Below are 17,679 nucleotides of genomic sequence, written 5' to 3' on the forward strand. Positions count from 1 at the left end.
ATCTAGCCTGAAGGAGGAAGTTATGTGACATCCATCTAGCCTGAAGGAGGACGTTATGGGACATCCATCTAGCCTGAAGGAGGACGTTATGGGACATCCATCTAGCCTGAAGGAGGAAGTTATGGGACATCCATCTAGCCTGAAGGAGGAAGTTATGGGACATCCATCTAGCCTGAAGGAGGAAGTTATGGGACATCCATCTAGCCTGAAGGAGGAAGTTATGGGACATCCATCTAGCCTGAAGGAGGAAGTTATGTGACATCCATCTAGCCTGAAGGAGGAAGTTATGGGACATCCATCTAGCCTGAAGGAGGAAGTTATGGGACATCCATCTAGCCTGAAGGAGGAAGTTATGGGACATCCATCTAGCCTGAAGGAGGAAGTTATGGGACATCCATCTAGCCTGAAGGAGGAAGTTATGGGACATCCATCTAGCCTGAAGGAGGACGTTATGGGACATCCATCTAGCCTGAAGGAGGACGTTATGGGACATTCATCTAGCCTGAAGGAGGAAGTTATGGGACATCCATCTAGCCTGAAGGAGGGAGGTATGTGACATCCATTCATCTCTAGGAAACAGAACGTGTCTCCTTCCTGAGCGGTATGACGGCTGCGTGGTCCCATGGTGTTTATACTTGCGTACTATTGTTTGTACAGATGAACGTGGTACCTTCAGGCATTTGGAAATTGCTCCCAAGGATGAACCAGACTCGTGGAGGTCTACAATTCGTTTTTTAGGTCTTTTTTTGAGGCTGATTTCTTTTGATTTTCCCACGATGTCAAGCAAAGAGGCACTGAGTTTGAAGGTAGGCCTTGAAATACATCCACCGGTACACCTCCAAAAGTGATGTCAATTAGCCTATCAGAAGCTTCTAAAGTCATGACATCATTTTCTGGAATTTTCCAAACTGTTTAAAGGCACAGTCAACTTAGTGAATTTAAACTTTTGACCCACTGGAATTGTGATACACTGAATTATAAGTGAAATAATCTGTCTGATGGGAAAATGACTTGTGTCATGCACAAAGTAGATGTCCTAACCGACTTGCCAAAACTATAGTTTGTAGGGCCTCCCGGGTGGCGCAGTGGTCTAGAGCACTGCATCGCAGTGCTAGCTGCGCCACCAGAGTCTCTGGGTTCGCGCCCAGGCTCTGTCGCAGCCGGCCGCGACCGGGAGGTCCGTGGGGCGACGCACAATTGGCATAGCGTCGTCCGGGTTAGGGAGGGTTTGGCCGGTAGGGATATCCTTGTCTCATCGCGCTCCAGCGACTCCTGTGGCGGGCCGGGCGCAGTGCGCGCTAACCGAGGGGGGCGGGTGCACGGTGTTTCCTCCGACACATTGGTGCGGCTGGCTTCCGGGTTGGAGGCGCGCTGTGTTAAGAAGCAGTGCGGCTTGGTTGGGTTGTGTTTCGGAGGACGCATGGCTTTCGACCTTCGTCTCTCCCGAGCCCGTACGGGAGTTGTGACAAGCGATGAGACAAGATAGTAATTACTAGCGATTGGATACCACGAAAATTGGGGAGAAAAGGGGATAAAATTTAAAAAATATATAAAAAAAATAATTTAAAAAAACTATAGTTTGTAAACAAGACATTTGTGGAGTAGTAGAATAACAAGTTTTAATGACTAAGTGTTTGTAAACTTCCGACTTCAACTGTATGCGACCAGGGGAAAAAACTTTCTAAGCCAAACCGTATCATAACTGCTACAGACAGCCTAAATCATTGTCACCGATTGTTACAGTGTACAGTCAGTTACACCAGCGGGCCCCGGTGGCAATAAATTAGTAAAACCTAAAGCCTTACCTTGACTTGGAAGAGTACCAGTGTTGTGTTGGAAAGTCATAGCCAGCTAGCTAACTTAGCATCCCTCTGTTATAGCCAGCTAGCTAACATAGCATCCCTATGTTATAGCCAACTAGCTAAAATAGCATCCCTCTGTTATAGCCAGCTAGCTAACATAGCATCCCTCTGTTATAGCCAGCTAGCTAACATAGCATCCCTCTGTTATAGCCAGCTAGCTAACATAGCATCCCTCTGTTATAACCAGCTAGCTAACATAGCATCCCTCTGTTATAGTCAGCTAGCTAACATAGCATCCCTCTGTTATAGCCAGCTAGCTAACATAGCATCCCTCTGTTATAGCCAGCTAGCTAACATAGCATCCCTCTGTTATAGCCAGCTAGCTAACATAGCATCTATATGTTATAGCCAGCCAGCTAACATAGCATCCCTATGTTATAGCCAACTAGCTAACATAGCATCTCTCTGTTATAGCCAGCTAGCTAACATAGCATCTATATGTTATAGCCAGCCAGCTAACATAGCATCCCTATGTTATAGCCAACTAGCTAACATAGCATCCCTCTGTTATAGCAAGCTAGCTAACATAGCATCCCTCTGTTATAGCCAGCTAGCTAACATAATATCCCTCTGTTATAGCCAGCTAGCTAACATAGCATCCCTCTGTTGTAGCCAGCCAGCTAACATAGCATCCCTCTGTTATAGCCAGCTAGCTAACATAGCATCCCTCTGTTATAGCCAGCTAGCTAACATAGCATCCCTCTGTTATAGCCAGCCAGCTAACATAGCATCCCTATGTTATAGCCAGCTAGCTAACATAGCATCCCTCTGTTATAGCCAGCTAGATAACGTAGCATCCCTCTGCTTGAGCAGGTTGTTTCAGTAGGCTAAACTAGCGAGCTGCGTTTGCTAGCTAAGTAAGTGAAACTGAAAGTGAAAAGAAAAGACAACCTCTCTCTCTCTCTCTCGCTTCTCCTTCATTTTTGAAGAAATGTATTTGTTCAAACTGTTCAACTATTGTCTTTCTCTTTGAATCAACTACTCACCACATGTTATACACTGCAGTGCTAGCTAGAGGTATCTTATGCTTTCAGTACTAGATTCATTCTCTGATCCTTTGATTATATGGACAACATGTCAGTTCATGCTGCAAGAGCTCTGACAGGTTGGAGGACGTCCTCCGGAAGTTGTCATAATTACTGTGTAAGTCTATGGAAGGGGGTGAGAACCACAAGCCCCCTAGGTTTTGTATTGAAGTCAATGTACCCAGAGGAGGACGGAAGCTAGCTGTCCTCCGGCTACACCATGGTGCTACCCTACAGAGTGCTGTTGAGGCTACTGTAGACCTTCATTGCAACAGTGTTATAAATTATTTGGTGACGTGAATATATTTAGTATCTAAAAAGGATAACTTTTTAAATGTTTAAAAAATATATTTTTTTATGAAATTCACTGAGGAGGATGGTCCTCCCCTTCCTCCTCGGTGGAGCCTCCATTGCTCTGCTCCCGTTCTTTTTTTTCTCTCGTTCTTTATTTTCTCTGTATTTTCTGCATGTCTAAATACATTGTATCCTCTCGCCTCCTGTCTTTCTCCAGGGTCAGTCTGTAGATCACGACCAGTTCTCTTCAGACCCGTCCATGTTGTTGGACCAGAAGCCTCCAGTGTACGGCCAGCAGCACCAGCAGGACCCCTCACCCGGCTCCCATCTAGCCCAGAGAGGATACCACGACCCTGGGTCCGGCAGACCCATGCAGGACCCCCCACCCAGCTCCCATCTAGCCCAGAGAGGATACCACGGCCCTGGGCCCGGCAGACCCATGCAGGACCCCCCACCCAGCTCCCATCTAGCCCAGAGAGGATACCACGGCCCTGGGCCCGGCAGACCCATGCAGGACCCCACAGGTAGGGCTGGGAATTGGCAATCAGGGACTTCACAATTCAATATTATCACGTTACGCGGATCACGATTCAATCCATATTGCGATTTGTATATCACGATTTTACATGTATTGCAATTCGACACTGCGATGTCTTATTGCGATTTGATATTCTGAACATCACTATATTGTTGCTGCAGAGAGACTAGAGAGCCATGAGAAAATTATAACTTTAAAAAAATGTATGATCGTTACCTTGGCTCAGAGTAATCGTGATTCTCAACTAATCGATTCTCAACTGAATGGATTCCCCCCCCCCCACCTCTACCCCCAGGGCAAGGCTTCCACCCCATGGCTGGCCAGATGGGCCCCAGACCAGGATACCCCATCATGAGGATGCAGCAACGACCAGGGCTGAGGCCCCAAGGGGTGCTTCCTAACCAGCCTAATACACTGAGGTTACAGCTGCAGCACCGGCTACAGGTACAACAGGTACTGAGACAGACAGACAGAGACAGAACAGAGACAGAACAGAGACAGAACAGAGACAGAACAGAGACAGACAGACCGACAGAGACAGACAGACAAACAGAGACACAGACAGACAGATATAGACACAGACAGACAGACAGAGACACAGACAGACAGACAGAGACACAGACACAGACGGAGACACAAACGGACAGACGGAGACAGACGGAGACACACAAAACACACCACACACACACACACACACACAAAACACACCACACCACACACAAAACACACCACACCACACACACACAAAACACACAACACACACAGACAGAGACGCAGACAGACAGAGACGCAGACAGACAGAGACGCAGACAGACCAGACGCAGACAGACCAGACGGAGACACAGACGGACAGACGGAGACACAGACGGACAGACGGAGACACAGACGGACAGACGGAGACAGACGGAGACACACAAAACACACCACACACACACACACACAAAACACACCACAAAACACACAAACAGAGACGCAGACAGACAGAGACGCAGACAGACAGAGACGCAGACAGACAGAGACGCAGACAGACAGAGACGCAGACAGACAGAGACGCAGACAGACAGAGACGCAGACAGACAGAGACGCAGACAGACAGACCAGAGACAGACAGACAGACCAGAGACAGACAGACAGAACAGAGACAGACAGACAGAACAGAGACAGACAGACAGAACAGAGACAGACAGACAGAACAGAGACAGACACACAAAACACACACAACACACACACCACACAAAACACACACACCACACACAACACACACAAAACAAAACACACACACAACACACAAACACACAGACAGACAGAGACACAGACAGACAGACAGACAGACAGACAGACAGACAGACAGACAAAACACACCACACACACAAAACACACCACACACATACACACAAAACACACCACACACACACATACACACAAAACACATCACACACATGCACACAAAACACACCACACACACTCATACACACTAAACACACCACACACACACACACACACACAAAACAGACACACACAAAACAGACACAAAACACACACAAAACACACACACATACACACTAAACACACACACTAAACACACACACACTAAACACACACACACACACACACACACACACACACACACACACACACAAAACAGACACAAAACACACAAACACAACAGACACAAAACACACAAAACAGACACACACAAAACAGACAAAACAGACACACACAAAACAGACACAAAACACACACACAAAACACACACACACACAAAACAGACACACAAACACACACAAAACACACACACACAAAACACACACACAAAAAACAAACACACACACACACACACACAAAACACACACACAAATTACACGCACACACAAAACACACACAGCTTAGACAGAACACAGTCTGGGGAAAGGTACAGAATGCAGGTTATCACTGTGGGTCTGATATTTTGGCAGGTTATCACTGTGGGCCTGATATTTTGGCAGGTTATCACTGTGGGCTTGATATTGTGGCAGGTTATCACTGTGGGCCTGATATTTTGGCAGGTTATCACTTCGGGCTTGATATTTTGGCAGGTTATCACTTCGGGCTTGATATTTTGGCAGGTTATCACTTCGGGCTTGATATTTTGGCAGGTTATCACTTCGGGCTTGATATTTTGGCAGGTTATCACTTCGGGCTTGATATTTTGGCAGGTCATCACTTCGGGCTTGATATTTTGGCAGGTTATCACTGTGGGCTTGATATTTTGGCAGGTTATCACTGTGGGCTTGATATTTTGGCAGGTCATCACTTTGGGCTTGATGTTTTGGCAGGTTATCACTGTGGGCCTGATATTTTGGCAGGTTGTCACTGTGGGCCTGATATTTTGGCAGGTTATCACTTTGGGCTTGATGTTTTGGCAGGTTATCACTGTGGGCTTGATATTTTGGCAGGTTATCACTGTGGGCCTGATATTTTGGCAGGTTATCACTGTGGGCTTGATATTTTGGCAGGTTATCACTTCGGGCTTGACATTTTGGCAGGTTATCACTTCGGGCTTGATATTTTGGCAGGTTATCACTTCGGGCTTGATATTTTGGCAGGTTATCACTTCGGGCTTGATATTTTGGCAGGTTATCACTTCGGGCTTGATATTTTGGCAGGTTATCACTTCGGGCTTGATATTTTGGCAGGTTATCACTTCGGGCTTGATATTTTGGCAGGTCATCACTTCGGGCTTGATATTTTGGCAGGTTATCACTGTGGGCTTGATATTTTGGCAGGTTATCACTGTGGGCTTGATATTTTGGCAGGTCATCACTTTGGGCTTGATGTTTTGGCAGGTTATCACTGTGGGCCTGATATTTTGGCAGGTTGTAACTGTGGGCCTGATATTTTGGCAGGTTATCACTTTGGGCTTGATGTTTTGGCAGGTTATCACTGTGGGCTTGATATTTTGGCAGGTTATCACTGTGGGCCTGATATTTTGGCAGGTTATCACTGTGGGCTTGATATTTTGGCAGGTTATCACTTCGGGCTTGACATTTTGGCAGGTTATCACTTCGGGCTTGATATTTTGGCAGGTTATCACTTCGGGCTTGATATTTTGGCAGGTTATCACTTCGGGCTTGATATTTTGGCAGGTTATCACTTCGGGCTTGATATTTTGGCAGGTTATCACTTCGGGCTTGATATTTTGGCAGGTTATCACTGTAGGCTTGATATTTTGGCAGGTTGTCACTGTGGGCCTGATATTTTGGCAGGTTATCACTGTGGGCTTGATATTTTGGCAGGTTGTCACTGTGGGCTTGATATTTTGGCAGGTTGTCACTGTGGGCTTGATATTTTGGCAGGTTATCACTGTGGGCTTGATATTTTGGCAGGTTATCACTTCGGGCTTGATATTTTGGCAGATTATCACTGTGGGTTTGATATTTTGGCAGGTTATCACTGTGGGCTTGATATTTTGGCAGGTTATCGCTGTGGGCTTGATATTTTGGCAGGTTATCACTGTGGGTTTGATATTTTGGCAGGTTATCACTGTGGGTTTGATATTTTGGCAGGTTATCACTGTGGGCTTGATATTTTGGCAGGTTATCGCTGTGGGCTTGATATTTTGGCAGGTTATCACTGTGGGTTTGATATTTTGGCAGTTTATCACTGTGGGCTTGATATTTTGGCAGGTTATCACTGTGGGTTTGATATTTTGGCAGGTTATCACTGTGGGCTTGATATTTTGGCAGGTTATCACTGTGGGTTTGATATTTTGGCAGGTTATCACTGTGGGCTTGATATTTTGGCAGGTTATCACTGTGGGTTTGATATTTTGGCAGGTTATCACTGTGGGCTTGATATTTTGGCAGGTTATCACTGTGGGTTTGATATTGTGGCAGGTCATCACTGTGGGCTTGATATTTTGGCTGGTATCACTGTGGGTTTGATGTTTTGGCAGGTTATCACTGTGGGTTTGATGTTTGCCTATAATGGTTGAATAGCAAGTTGGTCTTGGTGCACTGGCTCTGCTGGTTAATCAGTAGAATGACAGGGAATTATACAAATGAATGTATCATCATTGTTTAGTCAGCTAGTAGGCTAGCTACTCCTTTCAAAGTATTTATTGTTATCATGCCTGTTAACCTTTTCTCCTCAGAACCGACAGCCAATGATGAACCAGATGAGTGGCGTGTCCAATATGAACCAACCTCTACAGTCCAACAACCCCAACCAGGTAACTGAGATTATATATCAACATGAACCTCTACAACCCAACCAGGTAACTGAGATTATATATCAACATGAACCTCTACAGTCCAACAACCCAACCAGGTAACTGGGATTATATAGCAACATGAACCTCTACAACCCAACCAGGTAACTGAGATTATATATCAACATGAACCTCTACAGTCCAACAACCCAACCAGGTAACTGAGATTATATATCAATATGAACCTCTACAACCCAACCAGGTAACTGAGATTATATATCAACATGAACCTCTACAGTCCAACAACCCAACCAGGTAACTGGGATTATATATCAATATGAACCTCTACAGTCCAACAACCCAACCAGGTAACTGGGATTATATATCAATATGAACCTCTACAGTCCAACAACCCAACCAGGTAACTGGGATTATATATCAATATGAACCTCTACAACCCAACCAGGTAACTGAGATTATATATCAATATGAACCTCTACAGTCCAACAACCCAACCAGGTAACTGGGATTATATATCAATATGAACCTCTACAGTCCAACAACCCAACCAGGTAACTGAGATTATATATCAACATGAACCTCTACAACCCAACCAGGTAACTGGGATTATATATCAACATGAACCTCTACAGTCCAACAACCCAACCAGGTAATTTACATAACCTTTTTGTAAGAAACATTTAGTTAAATCCCTTTCTCCCCCTCTCCCTCCAGGGGACCATCAATGCTCAGATGTTAGCCCAGCGGCAGCGGGAGCTGCTCAGTAACCATCTCAGACAGCGACAACTGGAGCACCAGAGACAACAACATCAACAACAACAGCAGCAGCAGAGGAACATGGTGATGAGAGCCCAGGGACTCAACCTACCTCCCAATATGGCCGCCGCCAACATGGCCGCAGCTGCTGCAAGTGGCCTATCAGGAGGGCTGATTAACCCCCGGATCCCCCAGACCACCAACCCCCAGCAGTTCCCCTTCCCACCCAGCTACGGTACCAGTACAGGCCCAGCCCTGGCTTCACCCCCTCCTCCTCACCCCTCTACCAGCCCCTTCTCCTCCCCCCTCTCCCCCTGCCTGCCCTCCTCTCTCCGCACCCTGCATGGCTCTCCTTCCTCCCAGATGATGATGATGATGGCGGGTGCAGGACAGTTTGGGGCTGTAGTCAGCCCTCATATACAGCAGCTCAGTGCCTTTCAGTTCCCAAACTCAGGTACTACTGCTTTATAACCCACTAACCATAACCCGTGTGTGTGTGTGTTAGGGTTGGTCGGTATACCGTATATACCGTATATACCGGGGTATTCACATATCATCAATATACTATTTGTTTGTTTGACTTTTTACCCCTAATTTCATCATATCCAATTGGTAGTTACAGTCTTGTCTCATCGCTGCAACTACCGTACGGACTCGGGTGAGGCGAAGGTCGAGAGCCATGCGTCCTCCGAAACAACCCTGCCAAGCCGTACTGCTTCTTGACACACTGCCCCCTTAACCCGGGAAGCCAGCCGCACCAACGTGTCGGAGGAAACATCTCACGGATCTCCCGGTCGCGGCCGACTGGGACACAGCCTGGGATCGATCCAGGGTCTGTAGTGACGATGCAATGTCTTAGCCCGCTGCGCCAGGGTCTGTAGTGACGCCTCTAGCACTGCGATGCAGTGCCTTAGATCGCTGCGCCACTCGGGAGGCTGCATCCAATATACTTTAAATAAATACCTACAGTCAACTTGTGCAATACGCTAAGAGATCAAGCAGATTGCGTTCTTCATTTCACCGGTCACATCATTTTGCATTATGTAGCTTATCATAGTTCCCCAGAACAGTTGAGCCAGTCACGTGTTTGTTGTGAAGAGGAAGTGGGAGCTGGTGAGTCCACAGAGTTCTACAGTATTTCTATTGGTTAGTCTCTCTGTTGTGCAACACACACACGAGGTGATGAAGTTACCCTACATGCAATTCACCACTAAATGTTTGTCATCAGATACAGTGCATTCAGAAACTATTCAGACCCCTTGACTTTGTCCACATTTTATTACGTTACAGCCTTATTCTAAAATTGATTAAATCGTTTTTTTCCCTTATCAATCTACATACAATACCCCATAATGACAAGTCAAAAACACGTTTTCAGGTATTTTTGCAAATATATATATAAAAAAAAGGGAAATATCACATTTACATAAGTATTCAGACCCTTTACTCAGTACTTTGTTGAAGCACCTTTGGCGTCGATTACATCCTCGAGTCTTCTTGGGTATGACGCTACAAGCTTGACATACCTGTATTTGGGGAGTTTCTCCCATTCTTCTCTGCAGATCCTCTCAAGCACTGCCAGGTTGGATGGGGAGCGTCACTGCACAGCTATTTTCAGGTCTCTCCAGAGATGTTCAATCGGGTTCAAGTCCGGGCTCTGGCTGGGCCATTCATGGACATTCAGAGACTTGTCCCGAAGCCAGTCCTGTGTTGTCTCGGCTGTTTGCTTAGGGTCGTTGTCCTGTTGGAAGGTGAACCTTCACCCCAGTCTGAGGTCCTGAGCGCTCTGGAGTAAGTTTTCATCAAGGATCTCTCTGTACTTTGCTTCGTTCATCTTTGCCGCGATCCTGACTAGTCTCCCAGACCCTGCCACTGAAAAACATCCCCACAGAATGATGCTGCCACCACCATGCTACACCGTAGGGATGGTGCAAGGTTTACTCCAGATTTGACACTTGGCATTCAGGCCAAAGAGTTCAATATTGGTTTCATGACACCAGAGAATCTTGTTTCTCATGGTCTTAGAGTCCTTTAGGTGCCTTTTAGCAAACTCCAAGTGGGCTTTTCCTGAGGAGTGGCTTCCGTCTGGCCACTCAACCATAAAGGCCTGATTGGTGGAGTGCTGCAGAGATGGTTGTCCTTCTGGAAGGTTCTCCCATCTCCACAGAGGAGCTCTGTCAGAGAGACCATCGGGTTCTTGGTCACCTCTCTGACCAAGGCTCTTCTCCCCCGATTGCTCAGTTTGGCCGGGCGGTCAGCTCTAGGAAGAGTCTTGGTGGTTCCAAACTTCTTCCATTAAAGAATGATGGAGGCCGCTGTTATCTTGGGGACCTTCAATGCTGCAGACATTTTTGTGGTACGCTTCCCCAGATCTGTACCTCGACACAATCCTGTCTCGGAGCTCAACAAATAATTATTTTGACCTCATGGCTTGGTTTTTGGCTCTGACATGCACTGTCAACTGTGGGACCTTTATAGACAGGTGTGTGCCTTTCCAAATCATGTCCAATTAATTTAATTTGCAGATGGATTCCAAGCAAGTTGTAGAAACATCTCAAGGATGATCAATGGAAACAGGATGCACCTGAGCTCAATTTCAAGTCTCATAGCAAAGAGTCTGAATACTTATGTAAATAAAGGTATTTCTGTTTTTTGTTTATTTTATACATTTGCAAAAATAAGTTAAAACCAGTTTTCTCTTTGTCATTATGGGGTATTGTGATGTCATTATGGGGTATTGTGATGTCATTATGGGGTATTGTGTGTAGATTGATGAAGATTTTTATTTATTTAACCGATTTTAGAATAAGACTGTAACGTAACAATACGTGGAAAAAGTCAAGGGGTCTAGAATACTTTCCCAATGCCCTGTATGTTAGAACGGTCCTAGATGAGCCATACTCTCCAGCTGTGTAAATGGCTACTTGTTAGTTATCTAAGTAAGTGGCTGAATTAATAAGGAGATGGATTGTTAGCTTTCTGCCGCGTTTGAGAAGTCAAAGGGTCCCTGGAGTTATCTGTACAGCTGCCATTTCCCCCTGTGCTTCCTACTGGCCTCCATGGAAATTCACTATTATAAGTGCTCATTTTGTTAGCATTCTGGTAGTAGACGCCCAATGGGCTTTTTTTGGTGTGTGTTTTTGGCGCCCCCTTGTGTACTAAACTGGTAAAACCGTACTTTTCCCCTGTGCTTTCTACTGGCTCTGTTTTCCTCCTCTCCATTCTTCTTTTCCTTCAGACAAGCATGTCGCATAACTTGGTTAATTTGCACAATTTCTCTTGTTCACTTTCGGCTGGTAAATGTCCACACTCACCGAAAATGGCAGAAGGAAATGTATGATGGTCTGGACGTCTGGATACCGCCCAAGATTTGTGTGTGTGTGTGTGTGTGTGTGTGTGTGTGTGTGTGTGTGTGTGTGTGTGTGTGTGTGTGTGTGTGTGTGTGTGTGTGTGTGTGTGTGTGTGTGTGTGTGTGTGTGTGTGTGTGTGTGTGTGTGTGTGTGTGTGTGTGTGTGTGTGTGTGTGTGTGTGTGTGCTGAGCGATTAACCAACATTTCAATTTTTTTAATTCTATTTCAATGCCACATTGCACAGTTTCTGTAGAGATAAATCAGATCCAGACTGAACTGTGTGATGTAGTAGGGAGTTGTAGTTTCTCTAGAGATAAATCAGATCCAGTCTGAACTGTGTGATGTAGTAGAGAGTTGTAGTTTCTCTAGAGATAAATCAGATCCAGCCGGAACTGTGCGATGTAGTAGGGAGTTGTAGTTTCCAACAGGCCAATGTTCTACCAAGTTTAGCGCAGAAAACGTAGTAATTAACTACAATGACCATAATCCATTGTGCGCCTACTCGTCCGGTCTGTGTTTATTTTAATGCCTTCTATGTGAAAGAGAATGCAGCGCTTTAGAGATGAGATGATGACTTGGAATTAAATAATAAAGTCACCCAAAAAAAACAGCATTATTTTATTAAAATAATGTGAATAAATGATGGTTAGTAAGTGATAAGCAGTAATGGGCCATCTCTACCGTCATGTGACTCTTTATTAATTGTTTTATTCTGGGTTATAGCAAGCAATCAACCCACATAATGCATAGTGTATTTAATGTTTTAGAAAATTATCGAATCCGAAATCGAAAACCAAGGATTGTAACCTGTTCAGGGAACAAAACCGAAAACCAGAAAATAATGAAATTATTTGAGGAACAGAACCCGAAACGAAAGTGATCTATACTGTTCCGGAACAGAACCGTGATTTTAAAAGAATGGGAACCGGTTAATAACGGTATTTTACATACTGGGTATATATATTTTTTTTCACCTATGCAAAGCCCTCACTCTGTCACTCAGAAACGTATTTCTGGCGTCTGCCTGCCAATGTGTGTTTGTGTAGGCTGCCTCTCCCCTCTGAAGTTACTATGGTTACCTACTGACGATGTTACAAGCATGAAATTAGAGAGAGATGTTTTAAAGAATGCATTGACTTATTAAATGCTAGTTTATTAAAACATTTTAATGCCGTGGGCAGGGTCAACACAGTGTATTCACAGGTATACGCTTCACACACATGGTTATGTCAGATATAGAGGGAACATTTATTTAATTTTAGAATTTGAAACCGACTTCAAAAAAAGCGCTAATCGCTCTGGACTAGTGTCCAGTCACATAGCGGTGCATTACAAGTGTTGTACTGACCACTACATTGATAACAAATAGATTAATACAAAAACATAAAATACTTCTTATATAAGATATCATTAAAATAATGATCAATCAAATAGTCAACTAAAATATAATTCATTTAGACAATAATCAATAACTGTCTCAATTTTCCTACGACTGTACAATCATATTCCTCTTGTCCAATGAGGAGGAGGGGGGGGAGGTTCTTAAACTTTTTCAGCTTGAGACCCAAATTCAAAATGTACCGTCCTCTCGTGACGCAAAATCTTCCTCCAACAACCCAAATTGAAGATTATAGATGTATTCTCAAAACTCGCATCCCACCTCTCATCTGCCCAGGGCCCACGTTGGGTCCTGACCCATAGTTTAAGAACCCATGATTTAGGCCATAAAACATGAATTCCACTAGAGGGCAGCATCTATACATCTATACTATATATAGACATTATATATATAAACTAGATTCCCTTTACATGGTAGTGCTGCATTCCCTTAAACATCACTGAATGTTACAGTGCCGTTTGCATATTTTCATTGGGTCTTAGGCTGCTTGATGTTACCATGTACATGTTAGTCATTTAGCAGACGCTCTTATCCAGAGATACTACAGTAGTGAGTCATTTAACAGACGCTCTTATCCAGAGATACTACAGTAGTGAGTCATTTAGCAGACTCTCTTATCCAGAGGGATTTACAGGCGCAATTAGTGTTAAGTGCCTTGCTCTCAAGGGCACATCAACAGATTTTTCACCTAGTCTGCTCGGGGATTCGAACCTGCGTCCTTTCGGTTACTGGCCCCATATGACTGGTAATTAGAGACATTCCCATTGTTTCATATCTATTAGATCAATATTGAATCGGGCATAAATCGTATTTATAATTTCCTTATTCTCCCAGATAATCCCATATGTTGTCGCGCATCAAAATAAAGACCCTCTTCCCTCTCTCTCTCCAGTCTCCCTCGTCCTCTTGTTACTCCTCTCCCTACCCCTCTTCTCTCTCTCTCTCTCCAGTCGCCCTCGTCCTCTCTTTCCTCTCTCTCTCCAGTCTCCCTCGTCCTCTTGTTACTCCTCTCCCTACCCCTCTTCTCTCTCTCCAGTCTCCCTCGTCCTCTTGTTACTCCTCTCCCTACCCCTCTTCTCTCTCTCTCCAGTCTCCCTCGTCCTCTTGTTCCTCCTCTCCCTACCCCTCTTCTCTCTCTCTCCAGTCGCCCTCGTCCTCTCTTTCCTCTCTCACCAGTCTCCCTCGTCCTCTCGTTCCTCCTCTCCTACCCCTCTTCTCTCTCTCTCGTCTCCCTCGTCCTCTCTTCCCTCTCTCTCTCTCTCCATTCTCCCTCGTCCTCTCTTCTCTCTCTCACCAGTCTCCCTCGTCCTCTCGTTCCTCCTCACCCTACCACTCTTCTCTCTCCAGTCTCCCTCGTTCTCTCTTCCCTCTCGCTCTCTCTCGCTCTCCAGTTTCCCTCGTCCTCTCTTCTCTCTCTCTCACCAGTCTCCCTCGTCCTCTCTTCTCTCTCTCTTACCAGTCTCCCTCGTCCTCTCTTTCACCAGTCTCCTTCGTCCTCTCGTTCCTCCTCTCCCTACCCTTCTTCTCTCTCTCACCAGTCTCCCTTGTCCTCTCTTCCCTCTCTCTCTCCAGTCTCCCTCGTCCTCTCGTTCCTCCTCTCCCTACCCCTCTTCCCTCTCTCTCACCAGTCTCCCTCGTCCTCTCTTCCCTCTCTCTCTCTCTCCATTCTCCCTCGTCCTCTCTTCTCTCTCTCACCAGTCTCCCTCGTCCTCTCGTTCCTCCTCACCCTACCACTCTTCTCTCTCCAGTCTCCCTCGTTCTCTCTTCCCTCTCGCTCTCTCTCGCTCTCCAGTTTCCCTCGTCCTCTCTTCTCTCTCTCTCACCAGTCTCCCTCGTCCTCTCTTCTCTCTCTCTTACCAGTCTCCCTCGTCCTCTCTTTCACCAGTCTCCTTCGTCCTCTCGTTCCTCCTCTCCCTACCCTTCTTCTCTCTCTCACCAGTCTCCCTTGTCCTCTCTTCCCTCTCTCTCTCCAGTCTCCCTCGTCCTCTCGTTCCTCCTCTCCCTACCCCTCTTCCCTCTCTCTCACCAGTCTCCCTCGTCCTCTCTTCCCTCTCTCACCAGTCTCCCTCGTCCTCTCTTCTCTCTCTCTCACCAGTCTCCCTCGTCCTCTCTTTCACCAGTCTCCTTCGTCATCTCGTTCCTCCTCTCCCTACCCTTCTTCTCTCTCTCACCAGTCTCCCTCGTCCTCTCTTCCCTCTCTCTCTCCAGTCTCCCTCGTCCTCTCGTTCCTCCTCTCCCTACCCCTCTTCCCTCTCTCTCACCAGTCTCCCTCGTCCTCTCTTCCCTCTCTCTCACCAGTCTCCCTCGTCCTCTCGTTCCTCCTCTCCCTACCCTTCTTCTCTCTCTCACCAGTCTCCCTCGTCCTCTCTTCCCTCTCTCTCACCAGTCTCCCTCGTCCTCTCGTTCCTCCTCTCCCTACCCCTCTTTGACTGCTCACACAATGGAACCCTTTTACCTACATAGTGGAACGAATATGTTGCAATTTGAGACACACACTAACCTGCATGTAGTCCTCACTCCCTCCTTAATGCCTGTACACTCCCTAAACCCTACACCCGTATCCCATGACCCTGATCAAAACTGTTTTTGACTTTGTGGTTAAACGCGTAATAGGTCAACTATTTAAAGGACATTGTATTCTACCAAACAGATAATAATAACTGATGTCTATTTCAATCATTTAGTTGTTTTATGTTCAGTGTGTGTATGGGCATTGTGTTTGTGACTTTACGTGCTCTATAATAATCAAATCAAATGTATTTATATAGCCCTTCGTACATCAGCTAATATCTCAAAGTGCTGTACAGAAACCCAGCCTAAAACCCCCAAACAGCAAGCAATGCAGGTGTAGAAGCACCTGTATGAATTAATTATACCTGTATTTACAGCTGCTAACTTCACCCTATAGATTACTATTGTAAATGTACACATTTATACGGGTCAGAAGAGATATTCTAAAGTAGAACTCTAGCACTTAACACAGAGCTGTATGTCGTTTAACCCTGACCTCTAACCCCACCAGGTATGTCCCAGCAGCCTGACGGAGGGTTTGGAGGACCCACCACGCCCCAGAGTCCCCTGCTGTCCCCCAGGATGGTCCACGCCCAGTCTCCCATAATGCAACAGCAGGGCCAGGGCAATGCCGCATTCCAGGGCTTGCCTGACATAAACGGTTGGCCCCCGCAGGGGAACATGGGAGGGAACAGGTGAGCGGTGGAGAAGGGTGAGATGGGGGCACGTCACAGAGTGACTGTTAATAATCAGAGCTTGTAAAGATGGAACATATTGACTAGTAGCTACACCCCCTGGACAGGACGCCCAATAACCTCCTTAATGCTGAGTTCCACGTCCTTAATGCTGAGTTCCACAATGCTGAGTTCCACGTCCTTAATGCTGAGTTCCACAATGCTGAGTTCCACGTCCTTAATGCTGAGTTCCACAATGTTGAGTTCCACGTCCTTAATGCTGAGTTCCACAATGCTGAGTTCCACGTCCTTAATGCTGAGTTCCACAATGTTGAGTTCCACGTCCTTAATGCTGAGTTCCACAATGCTGAGTTCCACAATGCTGAGTTCCACAATGTTGAGTTCCACGTCCTTAATGCTGAGTTCCACAATGTTGAGTTCCACGTCCTTAATGCTGAGTTCCACAATGCTGAGTTCCACGTCCTTAATGCTGAGTTCCACAATGTTGAGTTCCACGTCCTTAATGCTGAGTTCCACAATGCTGAGTTCCACAATGCTGAGTTCCACAATGCTGAGTTCCACGTCCTTAATGCTGAGTTCCACGTCCTTAATGCTGAGTTCCACAATGCTGAGTTCCACGTCCTTAATGCTGAGTTCTACAATGCTGAGTTCCACGTCCTTAATGCTGAGTTCTACAATGCTGAGTTCCACAATTCTGAGTTCCACGTCCTTAATGCTGAGTTCCACAATGCTGAGTTCCACAATGCTGAGTTCCACGTCCTTAATGCTGAGTTCTACAATGCTGAGTTCCACGTCCTTAATGCTGAGTTCTACAATGCTGAGTTCCACGTCCTTAATGCAGAGTTCCACAATGCTGAGTTCCACGTCCTTAATGCTGAGTTCCACAATGCTGAGTTCCACGTCCTTAATGCTGAGTTCCACAATGCTGAGTTCCACGTCCTTAATGCTGAGTTCCACAATGCTGAGTTCCACAATGCTGAGTTCCACGTCCTTAATCCTGAGTTCCACAATGCTGAGTTCCTTGTTCCATTAATACAGT

At 45.8% G+C, this 17,679-nt stretch overlaps 1 protein-coding gene across 3 annotated transcripts in view; it reads left to right on the forward strand.

Moving 5' to 3' along the window:
• LOC139583259 (nuclear receptor coactivator 2-like) overlaps positions 1–17,679 on the forward strand; it is a 242,172-nt gene that overhangs the window by 218,120 nt on the left and 6,373 nt on the right. The window contains exons 16-20 of one of the 3 annotated variants that reach the window (XM_071414135.1): positions 3,399–3,705; positions 4,015–4,172; positions 7,852–7,929; positions 8,644–9,139; positions 16,457–16,640. In XM_071414135.1, coding sequence (XP_071270236.1) covers positions 3,399–3,705; positions 4,015–4,172; positions 7,852–7,929; positions 8,644–9,139; positions 16,457–16,640 — 1,223 coding nt within the window. The remainder of the gene's footprint in view (positions 1–3,398; positions 3,706–4,014; positions 4,173–7,851; positions 7,930–8,643; positions 9,140–16,456; positions 16,641–17,679) is intronic. The other 2 variants (XM_071414136.1, XM_071414137.1) reach the window with 2 other exon arrangements.

Source organism: Salvelinus alpinus, chromosome 8 (genome assembly GCF_045679555.1).
Source record: "Salvelinus alpinus chromosome 8, SLU_Salpinus.1, whole genome shotgun sequence".
Taxonomy (NCBI): Eukaryota; Metazoa; Chordata; class Actinopteri; order Salmoniformes; family Salmonidae; genus Salvelinus; species Salvelinus alpinus.